This window comes from Festucalex cinctus, chromosome 8 (genome assembly GCF_051991245.1).
Source record: "Festucalex cinctus isolate MCC-2025b chromosome 8, RoL_Fcin_1.0, whole genome shotgun sequence".
NCBI classification, from domain to species: domain Eukaryota; kingdom Metazoa; phylum Chordata; class Actinopteri; order Syngnathiformes; family Syngnathidae; genus Festucalex; species Festucalex cinctus.
In genome coordinates this window covers 20552499-20576549 of record NC_135418.1, presented here as the reverse complement: position 1 = coordinate 20576549, position 24051 = coordinate 20552499, and the positions used below count along the sequence as shown (strand labels likewise).

General features: G+C 41.3%; 2 protein-coding genes across 7 annotated transcripts; both read right to left on the bottom strand.

The window, feature by feature from the left end:
• Positions 1 to 5: 5 nt before the first annotated feature.
• On the bottom strand, positions 6 to 12428 carry patz1 (POZ/BTB and AT hook containing zinc finger 1). 2 transcript variants are annotated; one of them, XM_077529682.1, is made up of 6 exons: positions 11000 to 12428; positions 9849 to 9912; positions 9594 to 9765; positions 7194 to 7352; positions 5318 to 5524; positions 6 to 3343 (listed from the first exon to the last, which is right to left on the bottom strand). In XM_077529682.1, exons 1-6 carry the CDS (start codon positions 12181 to 12183, stop codon positions 2880 to 2882), a joined length of 2250 nt encoding a protein of 749 aa, XP_077385808.1. In that variant the 5' UTR covers positions 12184 to 12428; the 3' UTR covers positions 6 to 2879. The 2 variants fall into 2 exon arrangements, with proteins under 2 accessions (XP_077385808.1, XP_077385809.1); XM_077529683.1 differs by lacking the exons at positions 5318 to 5524; positions 7194 to 7352 and having other exon boundaries at positions 11000 to 12419.
• Positions 12429 to 13494: 1066 nt separating this feature from the next.
• On the bottom strand, positions 13495 to 23913 carry eif4enif1 (eukaryotic translation initiation factor 4E nuclear import factor 1). Of its 5 annotated transcripts, none has more exons than XM_077529678.1 (19): positions 23585 to 23913; positions 22464 to 22598; positions 22302 to 22375; positions 21820 to 21947; positions 21440 to 21711; positions 21064 to 21262; positions 20788 to 20942; positions 20039 to 20177; positions 19741 to 19917; positions 19168 to 19439; positions 18583 to 18657; positions 18247 to 18433; positions 17124 to 17212; positions 16798 to 16934; positions 16006 to 16087; positions 15797 to 15920; positions 15401 to 15715; positions 15134 to 15307; positions 13496 to 14423 (listed from the first exon to the last, which is right to left on the bottom strand). In XM_077529678.1, the coding sequence occupies exons 2-19, from the start codon at positions 22563 to 22565 to the stop codon at positions 14239 to 14241; spliced, it is 2886 nt and encodes a 961-aa protein (XP_077385804.1). In that variant the 5' UTR covers positions 22566 to 22598; positions 23585 to 23913; the 3' UTR covers positions 13496 to 14238. The 5 variants fall into 5 exon arrangements, with proteins under 5 accessions (XP_077385807.1, XP_077385804.1, XP_077385805.1 ...); XM_077529679.1 differs by lacking the exon at positions 23585 to 23913 and adding an exon at positions 23152 to 23305; XM_077529680.1 differs by lacking the exon at positions 23585 to 23913 and adding an exon at positions 23152 to 23281 and having other exon boundaries at positions 22464 to 22601.
• Positions 23914 to 24051: the final 138 nt, after the last annotated feature.

Below are 24051 nucleotides of genomic sequence, written 5' to 3'. Positions count from 1 at the left end.
AGATGTCAAGGGCTTTTCCATTGCAATTTATTGGATCGTCGTCTCTCTGGCACCAAGAGAGACTCAATAACAGAGTACAAAAACAAAGATTTATACTGTAGAAAAGTATGCTGCTTATACTGAAATAAGTCCAAAGACAGAACAAAACATGTAGCGCACGTTTTAAAAGCTTTTTTTTTTTTTTTTTTTTTTTTTGTATGCGTGTTTTGTTTTTGACGATATAGGAATACCAAGTTGAGATACTGTACAGTTTCTGTGTGAGTTGTAAAAAATAAAAAGTCACGGTACAATTCTCCGAAAGACAACTTTTAAATCCACTGCTGTGCACAATCAGTACGTGGAAGGCACTTTGCAACAGACCGAAAGAAGAAAGCCAAACATTTTATAGGGCTAAAAGGAAAACCAACGTTTACAATTAAGTACCAATGTGAGTGAAGCAAATTCACTTTGTCCTCAAAAAACAACACAAGCCTTCATGGCATAGTGGATCACAACAAAAATAACAAAAGTAAAAGCGCCATGCGGCTGACGTTGAGCCCGCACGTTAGTTGATTGACACTCAGCCAAAGATGTAACGGAATATAACTTAAAAAGCTTCGAGCACAACAAGATCTGCTTATGTACAGGTCCACCAGTGACAAACCTCATTGGTTGGTTCAATATTTATATATATTTATAGAATGTGCATATGGATGGTATATACACTTGTTACACTATATAATCATAAATAACATAGAAACAGTCACTCTAAAACAAAATATAAGAGATGGAATATATGCACACACAAGGACTGCACATGGTGAAACAAAAACAATCAATGCAGCAACAGAAACACAAAATATGTTCAAACATTCCCACGTTTCAACAAGATTCAGAAAATACAGTAGAAACCTCTCATTTTAGATTCAAAGGACTGTTACAAACGCAAAGATAAAGACGACGACTCACTTGGTCCGGATGCTGCTTGATCACACACCATGAACACGCACTCCTGTAACGTAACTGACAAACTTACGTTCAAAATTGACAAATGAAAACAATTTAGACACACAAAGAAACAAAATTGCACCCAAGAGCGAGGGCATAAATAAGTTAATAAAATAGAATCTACATTTAATAAAATATATAACGATAATCTACCTGACCTTGGTCCCCGTTCAGTGAACACACAAGGATGGAACACAAAAGATTTTTGGGACCATTTGGGGAACATAATTGCCAACGGGCTCGTGTTTTGCTTTTTTAACTTGGTCACTTTTGTGCACGCAGATGACTGACTATCCACCATCTTAAAGAGACAAATGCATCCTGTCGTTTCAGCTATAAAAAAAAAGGAAGTTGACAGAAATGTTCTTGACAATAATATGTTCTATAAAGCCCAAATAATCAAAACACTGTATCCTGATTAATCTTGTGTTTGTGGAATATGAATTAAGTAGCAAAAATCCACCTGTTTTCATCCATCTCAGGGAGCGGCCATTTTGCCACTTGTTGAACGAAAATGACATCACTGTTGCTCAGGGCTCATGCTGCATTCGAGGATGGTCGGAAGTCGGATATATCCGAGTTGTTTTTTCCCAGTTCCGACCTGAAAGCGTTCGAGGTGAAAGTAAACAATCAAAATGGCGGATAGCGGTAAATTGTTTTATATTTTGGTCCTCAAAACTCATTTTGATCTCAGCAAACTTACCTTCTCATAATTTTGCTTCATTTATTGTTTTTATCTTATTTCATAAGCATTTCATACAGTTCGGTAGTTCACCGTATAATTTCATGCAGGGAGATAGCGGCATACTGTCATGTACGTTACGTGGAGTTATGTCGAATATTCATGAATGAAGAAAGCCATCTAGTTTTATACTCGAATAAATTGTGTTTTGCCATTCAGAGTGACGTCACATTGTAGTCCGTCGGTGAAGTCCGGGTCCTTTTTCTTTCTTCGCGACTTCGCAAGTGGAATTTCCGAGTTCAAGGGGGCGTTCCCGTACACACGTCCGGGTTTGAACTCGGAAACTTCCGACTATCATCAAATGCAGCATTAGGCAATGACCAATCATGACTCGGCTTTAGAAAAGAGGTGAGCTCTGATTGGTTGTTACCTGCAATCATGATTTTCAGTCAGCAAGTGGCAAAATGGCCGCCCTAAGATGGATAAAAATGGGTGGATTTTACTGCTTAACTCATATTCCACAAACACAATATTAATCACAATGCTGTGTTTAGACTAGTAGAGGCACATAAAACATTATTGGAAAGAAAATTCTGGGGTTGACTTCCTTTTTTTTTTTTTTTAAGTTATTTTTCTACAACCTAATTTATGATTTGTAAGAAAAAAACATTAAATGTAAATATCAAACTCAAACTAAAAAGTGCCTTTTAACTTTCGTCTTCTGTCGGTGCTTTGCGATTAAAGCAAACGCAATCAATAATGTGTTAGTTGCATTGAACAGATTCCAATTCTTGAATCTGCGATTGATTAAACAACCCCGTCGGGAAAACAGAGCAACATAAATACGCGGTTGCCCTCTGCTCTGAAGGCCAAGACGGTTTCAGAAGGTTTCAGTGGGCGGGGCGGCTGCATCCGTTGATTCATCACGTTCGGAAACACGTGCAGCTGCGAAAGCTCAATGAACAATCGAAACAAAAGAAAGTTTCTCAGTGATACAAAGGAGAGATCACCTTCATGTCTTCTCGTTATAAACACCGTATATGCACTTTCCATACTCTGAAAAAGTAGAAAAAGTAGGAATCATATGGCAGTCTGGCAAAAATATACACATTAAGCAAGAGAAGTAGTCTTGAGGCATAATTATTGTCAAACACGCCGCAACTTGGGTGGTTTTGAATGGGGGGAAAAAATACGAGGCAGAGAGCGCGCTTCACTTCCCTCCAAAGTCCATCCCGCTCTGACCCGCGTCCGCGTCCACCAGCGAGGAGGCAAAGGCCGACTGGACTATCTGGAAGCCGAACGATTCCAGCAGCGACATGCTCTGCTGAGGCGAGAAGGGGGCCAGCTCGCTCAAGCCAGATCCGGACCCCGCCTGGGCCCTTGGAGTTTTGTGTACTCTGTGCTGGTGTTTCCTGAGGTAGGACTTAGTGCGGAAGGCCTGACCGCAGATGCCGCAGTTGAATTTCTTCTCAGGGTCCGTCTTGGCTTTGGGTCCCTCCGGAGAGCCCAGCGCCCCCGCAGAGGTTCCGTTGCAGGCCAGCGAGGGAATCTCCAGCTCCGGCCTGTTTGATTTGTGTGGGGATTTCATTTGGTCACAGTTGGAAAGTTCCCCAAATGAAGGATCCGATTCTTCCGACTCCAGGTGAGGACACTTCTCGCCGTTTTCTTGCCCGTCTAAGGTAGAGAGGAAACGAGGTGAGAAGAAAGAGGGGGAACACAGGGGAAAGTGAGGAGTGCATTAGAACAAATTGCTTATAAAACAGACTCGATGGGGGCAAAAAAATAAATAAATAAAAAATTTCACCAAGTGTCTTTGGTTCAGTTGTGTACAGTAAACATTTTATTCAGGCTGGGAGACATAAAATAAAATTTCAGATCTTGGCTCATAGAAAAATCTAATGACAATGATATTCACAAGAAAATGTACATTTTTCTTTCCCTCACCTGATCCACGCAAGCTTTGAAATGTTTTTTCGAGCATTTTTTTCCCCACGGTATCAACATCAACTTTACAGGAAATGTGAAAATAAATGAGTGCCTCCTCAGGGGTGGGGGAAGTCCCTTTTGTCAAAACATGTACAGTATGTAAACACAACACCTCATAAATTAATATTTTAAATGTTTAATAGGGTCCAAATGATTAACCGGCTGGCCGATTGTTTTTACCTGTATGTACTCCAACCATTTACATCAGTTGTACACAAGTGACATTGGTCTCATTATGTATACCATAACCTTTTCCCCTAAATTCTGACTAATTGACTATATAATGAAATTTGGTGAGGTCATTCTAAGGACCTGCCATTCAAAACAACGCAAAACTTTTTTAATTTTATTTATTTTTTGTACAAGCAATGCTTAGAATAGCAATGTAAATTGTGCAAAGAATTGACATGGATGTCACTATTGTACTCATGACCTAAATAGGAATGTAACGATATTATTATCTGAATATTGTGGAGAGGTTGGAGTGACAAAAAAAGGTGACAATATTGTAAAAAACAAACAAACAAAAAAAAACAACAACAACAACACTATTGTGCTTTTGCACATAACATTACAGCAATGCATATAAACAAACTACCATCTCTAATAACACTTAATATTGAGGCACTTGCGAATGAAAGCACACATTGAGTTCCTCCACATATTGACTTGGTTACCTTCATCTGACCATTAGCATGTATTTTAAACAGAGACGGGCCAAAACATGCCTTGTGAAAATTAAAATGCAGTATAAAACTAGCCTGGCCACCAGAGGGTACTAGAACTGCACAAATGGAAATCAACCTGACATTTTTTTTTAACAGATGTGCTGCTTTTAAAACCGTGACATGACTACGACAATATATTATGGCAGTTTTAATATCACGACATTGCTGTTATCGTTACATCCTTAGACCTAAAGTCACCCTTTGTTGAGAAAAAAAAATGTAACAATAATAAAATTAAAAAAAGCGCAACCTGAACCAAACATATTTGTGTCAAATATGACACACGTTCAACCCCTGGAAACACAAACACACATTGGAGAAGGTGCATTCTGGGAACCGAAAAGCAAAGTTATTTTTTGACCAATATATTTAGAGTTGACCTCCATTAGTTGCGAGGAATATGGACCAAGAAGAGCGAAAATCAATGTTATAATTCACAACCAATGAATTACATTTGGTGGGGATATGTTATTGAATGCATTGTATTTTTCTTTTTTAACTAACCAGACGATTCTGCAGAAAATCGTCATTCTCAAAATAAATCCACCGGTCGGCCCTTATGTTAATCATAAATTTAGTTTCAGAAGAATGCCATAAAATGAGCCATCAAAAGGCATTCTTTTGATAAGCCATGTTTCAAAGAATAAGGCCACGGCAACTGAGCAATGCAACAAATTGGTGGTCGCCAACTCTCACTTGCACAGTTGGCTATTGAGCCCACACACCAACCTCTAGTGTTCTCATGACGAAACGTTTTTGAGAGGCCATTAGCAATTTTGATGACAGAGACTTTCCATGCTTCACTATTTAGCCACACGGACACAAGGAATTATAAATATAGTTCAACACTCTAACTAAAACTACATACCAACCAGTATTCGGCCGTCCCGACTCATGCACCCGCCCTCCCCACCACCTGCCATACTGTACTGACCTGCAGCAGGCCCGTGGACGTGGAAAGCGGGCACCCCACCAGAGCGACACTCCCAGAAATACGGAGTCCCGCCTGGCTTCCCTACAAGCGGCTCGGACTGCGGACCCAAGGCTGGCGGGCCCGTCTGGGGCACAACGTGATGTCCGGAAAGCCCGTGAAAGCGAGCCCCTGCTTCGGGCGAGGAGAGTACTAGCTGCCGACTGGCGTCTACAAAAACCAGCCATCCAGAAGAGGAAGAACAGACATAAACAGGCCAGCAGACACCACAGAGACAGAATTATCTTCTGAAGTGCTGGAAAGAAAAGAACATGCTCGACGGGGAGTTTTAAGGTTTCCCTTCACAAAAACACCTCCAAAGTGTTCCCATGATCATCAATCAACCATGAACCATATCTACAATAGACTTGCCACACTTGGGATGTAACAGTGACAATATCGGCATCCCATAATGAACATGCACGTGCCAGCAGCATGCTAGAGAACGTGCAGCAAACAACCCATACATCATCATGTATTTTCAAAGAGTGGCCGGTGGGGGGGGGGGGGGGGGGCAAGTGATTCTTTTTTACTCAAGTTCAAGTTATCATCCCAAATGATTAAAAAGCCTGAACAGCACAGTCAAAAAAAGACAAGCGTAAGCCCACTAGCAATGTTATTTTAAGTTTGTACTTATTGTGCGACTTTATGATGAAGATCGTCGCATATTTCATTCTGAATTAAGTAGGGGTGTCAGGCGATTAAAATTTTTAATTGCATGACTTCAATCGTTAACTCAAGATTAATCACAAACTTTATATCTGTTCTAAATGTACAATAAAATGCACTACATACAAAAAAATCTAAGTTTTCATACTCTTCTTAACATAAAAGTGGAATAGAATGTTAAACTAGTATAAATTTGCCTGCATCTTTTAGTCATTGATACAGTAATCCCATAATAGTTAATAAATTAAGTTACAATTAAAAAGATGTACTGTACTGTAATAAAACGAGGATTGATTTGTATTGAGGTTATTTTTCTACCACTAGATGGCATAATTGCATTTGTAAGATGTTGACAGCTCAGCACATTTTTGTTCTCATAAGAGCTATCTAATCTTTAACATGAAGTAACTTTTGAAATTTTGCACAGTTTTAAAATTGTAAAATATAGCTTCCACAAATTTATGCATCATTATTAAATGTATTACTTCTAATTATTGATGTGGAAGTGTCTGCTGCATTGCGAATGGAATTCCCCCAGTACAGGTTCTCCAAATAAGGGGGAGGTCTTTAATCGCGTATTAAAAAAAATAAAAAATAAAAAATAGTGGCATTAAAGGAACTTTAAATTAATCAATAACACTTTCAGGATTGCTTTGTTGTTTCTCTCATTTGTCTTGATTGTCAAATGGCTCACGTCATACTCTGTAGTCTGTAGTCTAGTTTTTCGAGGTTTTGTCCAATAAAACTTGGTCAAACTGAAGTATCACAAAACATGCAACACTGTGCCTTGTGGACAAGCTGATAATGTGCCAACCAAGCAACAACCATAAGCAGCCATGGCCATGCCAGTCACACACAAACAGCCAAACTCTCCATATGATTATTAATAAGTCACCATGTCCATAACAAGGTGAGAACAACTGCCATTAACTGCTGGTTGTGACAACAAGAACTGATTATTTGCAAGAAACGCTGCTCATTTCGATGTGTGACAATTCAAAATGATGTAGCGCTGATAAGTCAATCAACACACACACAGTGAGTGACAAGCTCGGAGCAGCATACGCTGACGTGCGCTTGTGTTTGGAGCAAACCACAAAAGATGCAGCAGCACATTTGATATAAGAAAGCCAGTCATGAATGTTTGGGGATGGGCCCGGCGACTGCTTGCCTTCCACTGAGCACTGGCGTCCCATGTGGTAAGGGGCGCCGTTGTGCATCTGGAGTTCCCCGCTCGGCTCAGGGAAGGTGTGCAACGCGGCAGAAGGTGGCAGTGACGAGCCATGGTGTGTCTTTGTATGCACCTTAAGGTAGGAGGCAGTGGAGAAACCTGCGACCGGGAAGAACACAAACAAGGCAGTCGTTTGCAAACCGGAGGCCCTCGACCAGAGACGCCTGGTGATGCCGAGTCCAAGAGAAGCTGGATTGGTTTGACCACACAAAAACAGTAGTCACTGGATAGAACCATCCAGAGGAAAGTAGTAGAATAAGGTATTCATACTATTCATTCATACTATACCATTAGTTCATCAATTAGTATAGAGCAGGGACTCACCAATACCACTGAATTTAACCCAAGTGCGAGTACTAGTACTTAAACATTACACTGTACATGTCTAAACAGGTTCCGAAAGACATTATATGTCTTTCAAACGTGATGAAAATGTGTTTTATTTTAACCAAATATTGTTTAAAAAAATAAATAAAACAACCTTTTCTTAAACATGACATAGGTTTTGCTCAAATATATCACTTTATAGAGTAACAATTGGTCATTAATAGGCACGGACCGATATTAAATTCTGATGGTACAACTATGGGCTAAAGCATTGCGGTATCACAGGATAAAAATTACAGCTATCAAACGTTCTTTTATGAAATACTTATAAACCCATACAGCATTTTTTCCCAATGAATCCAATCTATATTATATTAAAAAAATAAAATAAAATAAATATTTGGTACGTTAGAGACATACCATGTTTGTTTAGGTAGCGAGATAGTTAGCTAGCTAGCTAGCTAGATAGATAGATAGATAGATGGATAGATGGATAGATGGATAGATGGATAGATGGATAGATGGATAGATAGGCTATTTATAGAACAATAGGCTAATTATAGAACATAGTTGTCAGTTTACCTGTTAGCACCATGTTTTTCTGTTTTTAGAGCAATGCACATTAATCAACTTATCCGCAAAAAGACTCATTGGACGGCCGCCTGTGTTACTACTCAAGGTCTTGAGCAGAGCATAACTGGCAGTTGGCAAAAAGTGATTTACCTGGCTTAAAGTACTCCACGCTGGCATTGTTTACTACTGGAAGGCATACGTCAGTCTGGTGAAGTTGTATTAATGTTGTAGAATCCCTGGTTATTAAATCGAGCTGGTAGTTTGAAAATAGTAGCCATGATTGACTACTGAATTACAAAAAATAAAAAATAAAAAAAAGATGTAAAAACCATTCTGAAATCATAAAGGACAAGCAGGGTAGGAATGAAATGAATGATTCAAGTGAAAGCTGGTAAGTCAAACATCCTTGTCATACAACTTGGACGTAGTCTACAAAAACCCCTGAGAGAAATATGCCTTAAGAGTTATATGAAACATGCGCATATCGCATATTACCTTGGCATACCTCAGTTTAGTGAGCATCGAAAGGCATCATTGTACACTCATTTTTTTTATTCAACTTATTCCAAAAGAAGGAACACCAAAAAGTGGCATGAAACAAATACAAGAAAAGAACAATTTAAACCAGAAGTAACATAAAAACACATTCAAAGCAGTAAGACTCCAGCGTAAACATACGGTGAACAATGTGTTTTGTGGTGTTTGTTACATTTAGTGATTAAATTAATTTTACACTTATGATATATGTATGATAATTGAGGGTAGTAAAATACTAAAGCTGTAGTACCTTACAGCGAATAAAGTTTGCGCTCACCTATCCCACCCTGTTGTGCTGACAGTGATTAACTGGAAGTCGATACTAATTTTGTGTTAGCATGTCAATGGGATTTTACACTGACTTTAGCATTAGGACTGCTGATGTTACTAAAGGGATATCTAAAAGCACATCTTGTATTCATATACACGCATGTAATTCTATAGTGCATATAGAAGCAAAATCCACCCCATTTTTATCCATCTCTGGGGACGGCCATTTTGCCACTTGCTGTTGACTGAAAATCACATCACAGTTGCTCAGGGCTCAAGCAACGACAATTCATGGCTCAGCTTCAGAAAAGAGGTGAGCTGTGATTGGTTGTTACCTGAGCAACTGTGACGTCATTTTCAGTCGACAGAAAGTTGCAAAATGGCCGCCCCTAGAGATGGATAAAAATGGGTGGCTTATGCTGCTTAAATCATATTCCACAAACGCAATACTAATTAGAACTTTTTTTTTAAGACTAGTGGGGTTGCATAGAACATGGAGTCAAGAAAAATTCGATTTCAGTGATTGGTCGCAAACCGCCATGAATAGTGAGGGTTCACGTTTTTGTCAGGGCTGGTTTTCCTAACAAGCGTTGCTCAGTTATGACTGAGCATTTGTCAGCATGCATGACTTACCTTTGTTGCAAATGCCGCAGTAGTTGTGTGTTCCTTCGCTATGTTTCTTGAGGTGGTCCGTCATGTAGGCCGCTCGGAGGAACTTGCCGCAAACTTTGCAGGGAATTTTGTCCTCATGACATGCGAGGTGTGACCTGAGGCGATCTCTTGTAGCAAAAGAGGCATTACAAATCTGCAACATACCAAATGAAAGGGGTCAACTTACACTTTTCACATGACTCCTTCAATTCTCGTTGAGGTATTCTTTATAATCACCTGGCACTTGTGGGGTCTCTCTGTTGTATGGACTTGTTTGATATGTCCGTTCAGATGGTCTGGTCTGGAAAATAGAAACGTTTTTTTGTGTGTTTTGTGAATTTTTTCCTCTGATCAGTTTTTCAAAGCAAAATGTGTTAGGCCAGATGGGTCAACCGAACATCTTGGTGTGCTTATTTTGTAGGGGTGTTAAAAAAAATCGATTCGGCAATATATCGCGATATTACATCGCACAATTCTCGAATCGATTCAATAGGCGGCCGAATCGATTTTTAAATACCCCTTTTTGATGGGAAAATATTCACGAAAACGTCTAACTTTCACACCTTAAGCATGGAAGAATGTTATATTAATGGAACATTAAGCCTTAATATTTTATTTTAATGCTGTTACATAAAACAGATTACAACCTTTATAAGATTGAAGTTTCAGATAAATAAATGATACATTTTCATACAAATCTTACACTGTACAAAATTACTGATTAGGATTTTCTAAATAAAAAAAATAAAAAATCGCAACAATCGACTTATAAATTCGTATCGGGATTAACCGGTATCGAATCGAATCATGACCTATGAATCGTGATACGGATCGAATCGTCAGGTACGAGGCAATTCACACCCCTATTATTGTGTATCAACAGATGAGACGTTTCCAGATGGTTGTTTCAATTTATTTGCAGAATGGTATCAAGAGATACCGACTAAATTTAACTGAGGACAAATGAACACGATATCAGCACCAAGATCGCGACATAGAGCATCCATCGCTGATTTATCAACTGTTTGACCTATTTTCTAGGTCACAACGATTGTTTTCTCATTCACTCGCATTGACGCCCTGCCATCCACCGCAAGGGGCGCACTTAAACGTGACGTCACACTGAAAGGGTCTATTGTGACGTAATGTGGTGGTCTTGATTTAAGTGTGGAAAATCCCCACTGAGAGTCCAAGTACCAAATGCAGGCCTGCCATACAAGTTGGGATCATTATCGTTGGTTGTTGTAAAGAGAAGAATCATAATGTTTGTTTACATGTAGAGCAATAAAACACACGCTGCTGTCAAAATGAGCTGACAGTACGTCTACGGCCAAAGATATTTATCGTCCTGGCAACATACTCACAAAACTGGTGGAAGGTTAACTCACCTGGAAAAGCCTTTGCCACAACTTTGGCACACGTACGGTTTGCCCACGGAGCCATCGTGTGAGCGCACGTGATAGGACATCCTGTCTTTGCGTTTGAAGCGCAGGCCACACACTGGACACGCGTACGGCTTCTCCCCGGAGTGGGACAACTTGTGTCGATTCAGGTGGTAGACGTCGCGGAAAACCTTGCCGCAGATGTCACAGCCGACGTGGCGCCGGGTCCTCTCTCGCTTGCGTCCGTTGTCCAGCATCAGCCCCCCGTGGAACTGCGCGTCGTTCTCCTGGCCCATCAGAGCCATGCCACCGGGCGTCGAGCGGCCGCCGACGTTGGCTCCGTGTTGGGCTTCGTGGTTCTTCAGACGGGAGGCTTCCGTAAAGGCTTTTCCACAGGCGCCGCACGGAAAGAGCACGATGTTTTTCTGCGCGTTGTGATTGAAGTGGACGGGCTCCTCTGAGCCGCCAATCTTCTTGGGGCGGCCCCTGCCTCGCTTGGAAGCGGCGTCGTGATGCAACGTAGTTGTTTCGGGCGACACAGGTAATCCGTCGACGGGATGCAAAATGGGCATCGATCCCTCCGCGGCGTCCTCCAGTAGCGCGGCGGCGGCTGCTGCGGCTTCGCTCCCATCCACCTGATGTCCATTGTTAGCAAAGCCGACCAGCGTCGTCCCGTTCACCAAATCCTGCTGCTGGGCCATCGGGAAGCCAAACTCAGCCGACCCGGCGGCCTGGAAAAGGCTGGCGTTTCCTCCTCGCGAGGACGGGACGAGGATTTGCACATTGGATTGTTTGATGACCTCCTGGCAGATCTCGATGATCGAGCGCATCAGAAGAAACTTGGCAGCTGTCATCAACTCCGGGAAGCACTCGAGCCGCACCACAATCCTCGACGTGTACGCGAAGTCCAAGATGTCTTTGAAAACTTTGGGGCTGATGGTGTGCATCTCAAGCTCCCTGGCGTCGCCGTCCTCCGGCTGGCGGCCGAACACCGTCTCGAAGTACTCGCTGCACGCCGCCAGTACCGCTTTGTGAGCGGGGAAGCTCTCCTCGCCGACGCGCAGGATCACGTCGCAGAATCTGCCTCCATCTTTCCTCTGGACGTCGAGGTTGTGTAGCATCTCCGCGCTGTGCTTGCTCACCTGGTAGGTGTACGAAGAAGTCCAAGACGGCTCCGGTACCTTCTCCATGCCGAATGCATCCAGCGGCGGGGTCGGAGGAGAATGGACGGAGTTCGCAATTTTGCAATGGAGCCCCGGAGGACAGCTAGCTACAAAATCCCCCCGAACCGACCGATCCTCCCTGTCGTTGTAGCATCTAACGTTTAGACGCTAGCATTAGCAGCAGGCTAAAGATGGCAGCCCCCCAGCTTCCTGTGCACTTTGACCCGAGTTTCTGAACGGGAGGGGGTGGGGTCGTTCGTTCCTTTGTTTATAAAGGCTTTATCACGCGTGCGTTAGTGTTTTACGTCACTAAAGCTGCTCACTAAGGGGGGTGTGAAGCGCTCCAGGAGTCTTTTTTTTTTTTTTTTTTTTTTTTTTTTTAATGACGAACGACAGTTGTTAATGCACAGGTCTTCTCTTCCTGTTTGTGTGACAGACCCCTCCCCCATAAAGCGTCGACCTCAAAGCTTTTCCGCTCGACAATCGACATGCCGCCCTAAGTGCCATCTGAGTCGCTCGGCTTCAGTGACGTCACAATTCAACAGTGACCTGTCAAGTTTAAATGTCAGCGGAACCAAAGCAATAAACAATTTCGCCAACATCCAATTTAAGTAATGACTGAATCAGTATTGGTTGGGACGGTGTACATTGGATAGATTAATAATTGCATGATTTTTTGTTTTTTTAAACTTACACCAGTCGTTTTTTTGTTGATAACAATTGTTCTTCTCAAATTAATCCCACTACAGCAGGGTTCACTAATTCCGGTCCTCGAGGTACACAGCCCTGCAGGTTTTAGATGTTTCTGCCCAACTAGCACACCTGACTCAATCAGTTCATCAGCATGATTCCTTATATTTAGTCTCAAGTGTGTTGATAGGCGGAAACTTCTAAAAATCTGCATGACTCCAGACCTCGAGGACCGGAATCGGTGAACCCTGCAGTACAGCATCACATATTTGCTCAGTCAAACTTGTAACCACAACCATTCTGCTGGAAATTAGCATATTTTATGAAACATTTTTAGAGGGAAAAATGCATTGAAGAAAGCACTAACCTAATAAGTACAGTAATTTCACCTTGCCAAAAAGAAACAGGTCATCACTTCTGGCTCACCTCAGTAAATCTTATTTTTGTATCCCAAGCGTGAAATACTTGAGTTTCTGCATCAACACTATAATTGGTGGCATGATTTTAACAATTTAAATGATTGAAGTCATGCAGAACAATGTTTAGTGTCACACTAGAAATGTAACCAACAATGGTGGGAGGAAAAGTAAACCGTACAAAAACACTTAATATACCAAACTGTTTGTCACAATTTTTATTTATTAATTCTGTCTGTGCTTTATAACTTAATAGCACAAAAAAAAAAAAAAAAAAAAAAAAAAAAGACTCCAGACACCTCCATAATTGTAAGACTGCTTCCTCTTGTGGCAGTTTGGATGGGAGAGAATACAGTTCCAAAGGAAAACAAAAACACAGAAGGCACAACCAGCAGTCCCTTGGAGTAGTCTTGAAACGATCCTGCTCGCCACATCTATCGAACTGAGCCACCAACAAAGGAAGAGTAGACAATACACCTCCCCATCCCATTGCTTGCAGTAGCTGTCAGTGCAGTTCATGAGGAAAACGGAAGTCTACGAGTGCTACAAGCTCTTAGTGACAGTCCAACAGCATTTAAACTTCAGTTTCACCTCCCCTATACCTAGAAAAAGAAACCGATGCTATATACAGGGGGACCGAGTTAAGTTCCCATTATCTGTACAATCGTGAATATACATTAACTTACTCCCAAATGTACTAGTCCAATACAAAGAGAGGGAAAACAAAAAAATGGAGGGAAAAACAAAACAAAAACAATTTAGCTGCAGTAACACTTCTCCATTGCCTGACTTACATTTTCTGCAAGCACTTCGACTTCAAGTTAAGAGTAAAAAAAAAACAACAAAAAAAAACAAAAAAAAAACAGACTGTCCAGGTGTGTGCTGTGGCTTCAAATTAAAGTTTGCATTTAAATGTATCGATCAGGGAGAGAAAAAGGGAAACTATATTTCACAGTGCGCCTCAACGTAAAGTTCCTTAGGGCCGGAACTCCAACTCATCTACACTTATGACCTTGGCCGGCATGGAGGGGAGTTGCTGATCCAGCACATCAGAACCAAACCACTTGGCCAAGCCTGGAGGGGGACTTGTGTGTCGCTGGGGGCCGTTCGTCCGATGGGGTCCTTGGCTCTGAGAATGTGGACCTGGGATGCTCTGATGTACTGCAAGAATTGAACAAAGTCAAAATTAGGGTTATGAGGTGATTACATTTTTATTTATTTTTTTAATCGTAATTAATTGCATGACTTTAATAGTTAATTTTATATCTGTTCTAAAATGTATAATCCCCCCCCCCCCCCAAGTTTTCACACTCTTAACAATATGTTAAACTTATAGAAATATGGCTATATCTTTTACTCATTGATACAGTAATTCCATAATTCATAAAATAGTTACAATTAAAAAGATGCACTGTACTGTAAAAAACGAGCCATATTGATTTGTGTTGGTAATTTTTCTGCCACTAGATGGCATAATTGCATTTGTAAGACAGTGACAGCTCAGTGCATTTTCTTTTCATATTAAGAGCTATGTCATCTTTAACATGTAGTAACTTGTGAAATTCTGCACTTTTTAAAATTGTAAAATATAACTTGACCCCAGTTTCCACAAATTCATCATCAAAATTATTACTGCTAAATTTTAACATTGACGCATGTGCTGCGTTGTGAATGGAATTCCCCCAGTATAGTTTTTCCAAGTAAGGGGTAGTCAATCGCACCTTAAACAAAATTTTAGTTAAATTAGCACACTAATTTTGACACCCCTAGTCAAAAACAAACAAACATACAATAATACAATGGCTATAAATTGGCCTAGGGCCATATATTGAGATGGCCACAACTGATCCTAATTTTAAAATGTGACTCACTTTGCCTCTGCTGCTGAAGTTGCTGCTGGATCATTGCCAGCTGCATCTGACTGTTTGCTCTGGGAGGTAGAAGCGGATGCCCTCCTGTTGCACTGAGCGGGTACAGGGTTTGGCCCAGTATTGTAGGAGGTAAGCCTTGCAGTTGCGCCAGGTCAACATGTGGTGGATATATACCTGAGAATAACCGACAAAACTCAGACTTGATCAAATTATGAGGAGGTGGGGCATTAATTAAGCAATAAAAGAATGTTCTGGGCAAACCTTTACCTGCTTGGACTAGCGCTGGGGCAAGCTGCTGGGGTTGGATTCCCTGTGCCAACATTCGTTGAACCACATTGGGGTGGAGCTGAGGAGGCGGGCGCACCATTGGGACGTGAGATAGCAGCGGTACCGGGTAGATTGAACGCGGGAAAGTCGAGGGTGGTCCTGGTGGTCCCGTGGTAGGCGCATGATGGCCGGTAGAAAGCGGTCTGAGTCGCTCCTGGTCTTTGTTCGGCAAGGTCTGCGAGAATGACTTTACACCATCAGAATGGGTAGCGTTCCCTTCATTTGCTTCCAGGTGTGAACTGGGGGAGTTGTTCTCTGCGACCAAAAGAGGCATGCCCACATTTAGTCATCTCAAATTCAGACGTGCAACTTTCATGGTAAATGAAGGCGCTGTACCATCTTGAGAGCGTGCTGCTGCCTCCTCTTTGGTCTCTGATCGACTGGATGGATCGTCTTTGCTTTTCTCTTTTGTTGCATACATTTTCCGGATAACTGACGTAGGTGTAAATGATGGAGACAACTGTTGCAAAGGGGAAAAGCAAAATACTGTTTTGCTTCTATGGAATAACATTTTGGGGCAGCGAGGCTAAAATCTTAATTCGTACCATACTGGTGACAGCACTGCCTGGTGAGTTTCTTCCAGCAGGCTGGGGGCCTGGACCAGGGGAGCAGTTAACACGCTGTGGACTGAAACAAGCACAAAACATCTAAGGCAAGTAAAACTAACCTTTTACTTGGTTTAATAACATACACAGCAATTTAGTTATGAACATATCGTACAGCACTTTCATATACAGTTTTGCCTTGACTGTGTGGGAACACTTAATGCTCCACGGCTCAATGTAGGGACATCCTCTATCGTCAAAGTTGCTTAAATTAGCATATTAATACTGACTAAAACAGGCCCGTTCATAAGCTGGTCCAATGATCGTCTGGCTGTGTCACAATATATTGTACATTTAGCCACCAGGGGCAGTATAATACTCCAACATTTGATAAACTGAAAACTCCAATGCTAGTCATTTTTAGACAAAGCATATACGCCTTCAAGTATTGTCTGCAAGTTTTACTACCGCTTGAGTTCAAATGTTAAATGGTTTATATTTACAACAGTTATGCTTGTTTCGTTAGCTCGTCTATAGGAATTTGAATTGTGCTAGGCTAGCATGTACTTTTGTTAAATACAGTGAGTGTAATTCTTTGTTTTGTATATTTAAAAAGTACTTCAATTGAAGAGACAAACAGCTTGAAGCGAGCACTCGGCCTCAGAGAATTGTTTACCATCTTCCAAACTGCCGCTTGCTGTAAAGTTCACTGCAGCTGGAGTCGGGCCACTCGGAAGTTGAGGTATCGCTGTACTGTTTGTTTTTAAGCTAAATGATAAATCAATCACTCACCGATTCCGAAAAGATTTGTCCTGTGGCAGCCTGTTGTAGCCAGATGGGAACAGGTGATGGGCATGCAATGCAAGATCCTGTTGATATGCGAGTGCTTCAAGATCTGCATGATTCACTGGCCTTGCGAGCGTCCTCATCTGGAGAGGAGAAGAAGAAGAAAAAAAAAAAAAAGTAAAACAATTTGAATGGATCACTAATCTACTGTGATTGATTCCTTTCACCCCTCAAAAGAAAAACATTCAACTCAATCCATTAACAAAATGGTCCACGGTGCAATTTACACTAGCAAAGAATTACATTCCACCAAGGAAAAAAAGTAATGCTACCTGATGTTGGGCTACAGATGCAGGGCTGATCGACCTGTGCAAGTCAGCATAATGTTCAGTCATCATGGGCTGAGCACCAACAGGAAAGCCTTGAGATGACATAGGAGGATGACAGTTTTGTTCAGACAGCATCTCCCAAAAAAAAAATAACTGGCACAGTAAAGTTATTCATGTACTCAGACTGGCATGTTGGCATGCCTATGCTTCTAAGTTGATTTTATGAATCAGGTGTGTTTGGAGGACGGAAACATCTAAAACCTGCAGGACTCCGGCCCCTTGAGGACCAGGATAGAGAAGCCTGCTTTTGGCAGATAGTTTTGTGCATTACTGCCAGTGGACAAGGTGGCAAGAATGCACCAAAAGTATTTGCCAACCACCGAAAGAAAGTTGAAGAGGAAATGGAAGAAAAAAATTAAAGTGGTCATGCATTACTGCCATTTGGCAGTCTAGCATGTGGCTTCCGTGCGCCACAACAAAGATTAAGGTTCGGTGTTAAAAAGGCTCAATAGCCACCCAGGATTCTGGGTTTGGCCTGAATGTGACGTGGGATTCTAGTTCAAATAAGTCATTAAAATAGCAAAAAATCTCTGTAGTTAGAAGCGCAAGTTTCGTTGACCTGGAACTTGTTTGATGCCATCAACATGGGGTGCATTCTGAAATTCAATGACGCCTGAACACCACACAGCGTGCGAGGCAGAGCAGGCTCCCCTACCATAAATTTCAGAAGGCATCATGTGTTATAAACTATAAACGTTTCATCGGTACCGCCTGATGCACTAGGCACCGGCACTCATTTTTTAGGCTGCTCTAAATAAAGACATGGCACATTTAAACAACACTGAGTTTCCTAACTGTCAGAGCATTGCATGTTCGACGCTCATTTCCAAACACACCCACAATTAGGAAACAGGTGGTGCGAGTCCGAGCTTTACTGTTGGCGGTCTTGGTTTTTGTAAAAATCAAAAACGTGACACTCATTTTTATCTTCTTGATGAGTCCGAAAAATACAGTAAGTTAAAAGTGCTCTCAGAGCATGCTGTAAAAAAAAAAAAAAAAAAAAAAAATTGATTCTATGGTGTTACAATTCTTTACCAAACAAGGTATTAACTTCTGTGATTACTACCTGCTGGATGTTGCAAGCGACTGTTGAAGTAGTCTGGTGAGGGTGACCTCTGAGGGAAGAGAGGCGGTGAGGGACCTTTGTGCAGCAGGCCATGTAAAGAGCCTGGAGCAGCTGAGACCTCAGAGTTGCCCAAAAGGTTGCCAAGCAGCACTGGGGAGCGACTACGAGCAGGTCCTCCCAAGAGCTCCTAATGTTGCAAAACACACGGGAAATATTTCAACAAAACTCACAGGTGTTCATCTTAAAATTGTGGACGGGAAATTTTTTTTACCAGCATGCAAATATTAGCAGTTCATTTTACAGAAAAAAAGACACACCAAATGCCATCTCAAATACCTGGAATATGTTTCTCGGTTGCTGAGGCGGCATCGGCGCTTCAGTCAATGCCACCACAGGTTGGTCTGAAGACTGCTGCAATTATACAAAAGGAGATTGAATTTGTAACTGTGCAATTGAACGAACCCTTGTTTCCTCATACAAGGCAATCCCAACAAGCATGCGAGCAATGTGAAGCTTGAGGTCGAGGTTTTTGGAATATGTCAGAAAAATATTAACATTAACAAAAGGGTCTTGCCAAATGTCTCAAAGGCATCAAGTTATTTGGTAAATTCCTCTAACTGTAGACCACACGTGTTTTCACATGTTTACAAAATGAATTTGATCTGGTTTTAATTTTGAGGCAAGCCAATCTCAAGCATCAAAAATTTATACATAGTCCTAAACATCAGCACAAGCTTCACTTGCAGAAAAGGAGTGGTGCTAAAGAGTTTACACCATGAAAATTCAGGCCGAGAAGCAAATTTATGCCCATCACTTATCAAATTGTATCCTAACCTTTTTGCCATCTCTAACAGTGATCCATCCATTCATTAGGTTGCTACTTGTTAGTCCAATCTATACATTTCCATGTGAAATACTTACATTGCTCGAGTTGGTTTTAGGATGAGTTGGCAGAGTTCCACTTGCCTTCATGCTGCTGACCAGTTTATTAAAGGCTGACATATCTGTGTCACGTGAGCGTGGACGAGCACTGGGACCACCCGTTAGTGCCTCCTCTAAGTGCTCAGCCATGAAGGGCGTCCCGTTTCCTCTCCGCGGGGGCGCCACCTTTTGCACTTGAGGTTCTGAGGCCAGTTTCATGCCTTTCATTCCGCCCTCCACCTCCTCCAGGGATAGAACCGCTCCAAAGTGAGCTATTGTTGGAATAATGCCAGTCAATTTAGCTTGTCAAACGTACAATAAATCTCAAGACCAATAAATAATTTTAGAATTCTTACATTTACGTCACTGAATAATGAGTAGCTAGTAAATTAAATTAAGCCTCTGGCTTACCCTTAAAAAAAATCACAAAAAAAAACAAAAAACCCTATGCATTACAAACAAATTCAACTACAATAAAAATGAAATGTTTGCCGCAATTCTATTAAGTTAAAAAATTTGCACTAGACTAGTACGTCAATGTACTGTATGTTGAAACTATGAAGTGACACTCACTGTTTTCTCGTAGGCGCGCCTTGTTTTGAGAAAGGGTGGAGAGAAGAGGCTTCAGGTCGACTTTGGCCTTGTGCAAAAGCTCCAGTATGTCCACCTTTTCCTTGGATTCTGATGATTGAATGGGTGTGAAGAACGAAGTAGGACCTTGTCCAGAGGACGTGCCAAGAGCTTCAAGCCCTTCAGAAGGGAAAACGAGTAGCAAGATTTAGTATAAACTTGACTTTTCTGAAATTATTGAGGGAGGGAAGGGTGGAAAAAAAGAAAAGAAAAAAAAAAAAAGAAAAAAAAAAGAATTGACCTGCTAGTTTTTCCAGTTCCTCATGCGGAGTGGACCTCAGACTGCTGGAGTGGCTGCCTGAAGGGCTCAAGTTGCTGGAAAACCACTGACTGAAGCGGCTTGCTGATACAGGACCTTCCCCTAAAACATCCTCTATCATCTAAAAAGACAAACCGAGATTGAGACAGTGGAAAACTTCAAACATAAGCAGAGGTAAAGAATATGAGTGCTAAAGTGGCACTTACATTTAGGCTGCTTTCCATCGTCATTTGATTCATTTAGCACAAAATGTTCTAGGAGGACTGAGAATTGTCCAATACATCAAGACCAACTCAATATAAGGTCATAACCCCTCCAAAACTTCCCCACTTAGGCTGGACACTAGTAGATCTATTTTGTCAATTTGTGAATGAGATTTATCAATCATGATGGGCATAAATTTGGAATTAAGACTATTTTTACACCTCATGCAATAGTCTTGAAAGCAAAACAAGACGGCAACATTCAGTGATTAAGCAACCACCACCTCAGATCAAGTCATAGTCAAGGTTATCTACTAGGAATGTTTAGTATCACATACTATTTATCATGGATAGATATTTGGAGCCCAGAGAGAAAAATCAGAAAGTGTAGTTTAGAGGTGACAAGAAAGCATCCTGCTAAGCTTTCATTTGAATAAAACCAAAAGTATTATGACTAAATAGTGACACCCTATTTGTGATATCCACACCTCTTGCCCAACAAACACCTCCGTGCATCCCAGTACTTACAGACGCCAGTCCTGGCATGGTCTTCTCCAGATTGAAAAATTCGTTGAAGTCAAAGTCACCAGCGGACTGCTCTGGCAGCACATCAGGGTGAGGAACCTCTTGATCAGCTGATGGCCGCAGACTCACATTTTGCTCTTCTGGCTGTCCATTACATTCTAGAGAGTCGCATAAATGCACCAAATCCTAAGTAATACTATCATGACAGTCCATATTAGCAAGTTAGTTTTGAAGGGGGGGACAAAAAAACAAAAAGACTTAATAAAAATGTTCACTTGCCTTCTTTGACAGACTCCGTCCTCTTCCTTGAGCGCCTGGACTTGCGTCTATCATCTTCCAATATTTTATCATCAAATCCAATGAGCTCGATTGTCTCGGACTGGCTTGTTGGACCTCCCGAGAACCACTCTGGCTCCTCTTCTGCGTAAGAGTCATTCCTTCTTCGTTCACTGAACACACGTTTATCTCCAAAATCTCTCTGCATGAGAGAAAATATGGGACAATCAAGTTTCTGTATTAAATACCTCAATGAAATTATATCTATTTGATGCAGAAAGGCTTGTGAAAAAGGGTAAGTTGATATTTCTACTGTCTACACACCATCAATGCATTCAATACTATAGCTTGATTTAGAATGAAGCCAATGAGAACCAACCCTGAATCTTTTATCTTTGAAGTCTCTGACATCCCGTTCTTTCTCTAGGCGGGCTTCTCTTTCAAAGGCTCGGGCAGAAATGATACGACCACTCCCAATTCTTCGCGTTCCTCCTAAACGGAGAGTCTCGTTCTCCTTATTTTCAAGTGGGCTGATTGGTCGGGAGGAGTGGAGTGCAGGTGCAGCATTGCCTTGGCATCCACCTCCAAAACTGCGACGCTGCGGGCTCAGTATGACATCCAAGTCGTCCTCCTTTAACCTCTCACGAGGATCTGAATGGAAAAAAAAATAGAGCACACAAATGTTTATTATGTTGACAGCACAGAAGACAAATTGGCACGCAACAAGTTGGCAATATATTGATGCCCCTTGTCAAGTACCTGGGATTCTTCGTTTCACTGGAACTCTATCCTCCAAATGCTCCTTCTTAAAGCCTTCCATTGGAGAATTACGGCCTGAAATGGGATACTGTGAGGCATGCCACTTCTCAGGGTCCCAGACGCCGTCACTGAATTAAAGAATTTGATTTAAAAAAAAAAATGTCTTTGACAGACCAACGTGACATGACATCCGACAATCTTGCATGCATGGTAGGCCCCTTGGCTGAGAATCAGTGAATGAGGCAACAAACCAAATTGAACATGTAGACAATACAACTATTAACACCTGTAGGCAATTAGAGTCCACCATTAACTTTACATTGTTTTTGGAGTGGGTGACAAAATCAGACTACCTGGAGAAAACACGCATTCGCCTGAGAAGGGCCAAAAATGCTGCAAATATTTTATTTGCCTTCAATTCCAAAAACTAAATGCTTTTTGGTCCAATACATACTACCTGCCATCCTGAAATGCATTTGTACCTGTTATATTTCTCTGAAAGACAGTCTGGCCTTTCATTGGAGATTGGTAGCTCTTTTATATCAAGAAGCTCCTCCTAAATATTGACACACAGATTACATATTGATACACACTTAAAGGCATCAAACAAAAGTGAATGTCCCTCCCCCTCCCTCATCCATCACCTTGGTGTATCTATGTGGAGTTTCTACTGCTGGTTCTTTTTTAACTTGGTCCACAGCAGCATCGCCTCCATTTTTCTCTTCAACACAAGTGTCACTGTCCATGGCAGAAACACAGCTTTGAGCCAAGCGATGACCCTGCTGGGGGAGGAGGAGTTTGTTTATTTAGGAATTAAGTGGCTATTGTATCAAATCCCCCTGATAAAATATGAAAACATGCTTTGATTAGAGGCATTTAAATGCAGAAAACACTTCAATGCAGAAGAATTTAAAAAACAAAAAAAAACGCCATTGTTCAGCCTTTTTAAGTGGTGGTCTTGTGGTGACACAATGAGCTAGGCGCTGAATGGTCTTGGACCAAAACCTAGTAAACACCTACAGTTCCCCATGAAACGGATGTCAGGTGCATACTTATTGAGCATTTGTAAAATAAGGCATTCTGGTTCAACACTTTGAACTGTCAACACAAATAAATTTGGCCTAAAAACTCTTGTCCACTGCTGCTCCGTCATAAATTAGACATTTAATTTGATTAAAATCCAAGCATCTCGTCATTTTAATTTTTGTTCCAAGTTCTAATTTATCCTGCTTTAATGTTGAGACTTTATCTTACTTTTTTAAGGGCTTGTTCTCAGTCTTGTTAAAGCACTATGGATTCACGTTGTGTAGGACTCTCTACGAATAAACTTGCCTTAAAGCCGTGAAACTGGTGGTCAGTAGTACATCAGGAACACATACAATAAAAAAATATTTATATAAACGTGGAAGTGGTACGAAAAGACCAAGACGACCGTAAAAGAAAAAAAGTCGGCCCATTAGTTGGAGACGCTGAAATCACCTGACGATATCATCCAATTAACGAGTTAATTGATTACAGCCTGGAGACTGATCATCTTGTAGCAACAATTGCAATTTCGCAAACTGATAGACGCTGCACCATAACCTGAATTTGTAGAAAACAAAGTTAATAAAACTTGGAATCAATATCACACTCTTGAGTGTGTTGCAATATTTTTTATTAAGAGTCCCACACTCTTGTCTGGAACTTGACGTAATAAAAAAGGCAGGAGTACACAATTCACAGATGTCTAAAAATGTACCACATTCACATAGAAAGTACTTACCCGATATGACGTCTAAATGTGAATGTGGTTGACCTGTAGTTCACGTATGTCAGCTAGCTAGCTAATCTAGCCACTTCAGCTAGGCTAGCCAGCTAACTAGCTGGGGGAATGGGATAAAGCCCACCCACCCACCAAATTTGTCACCGGTCGACTTGTTGCAGTGATTTAAGAAAACGGACTGTACTAGGGTCACTTGAAATAACTACACGGTTGGAATATTCTCAAACAGTAATCTGAAATACTAGTCTACACGTTCTTTCTTTCCTAAATCGTAGCAGCAATTTTTCTCTGATCGCCGCTTTAAGAAGGTCCTCGGAAAGCTGACACACTGCCTCTCGTGCCTTTGTAGAATTTGAAATATTCTGGTACGTTTACTATATATCATTGAGAAAATGTAATATTAATGCAGTAATTTACTTATAATAAATATACATGGGATAGGTGTAAAAATTTAATTATTTTGTGAT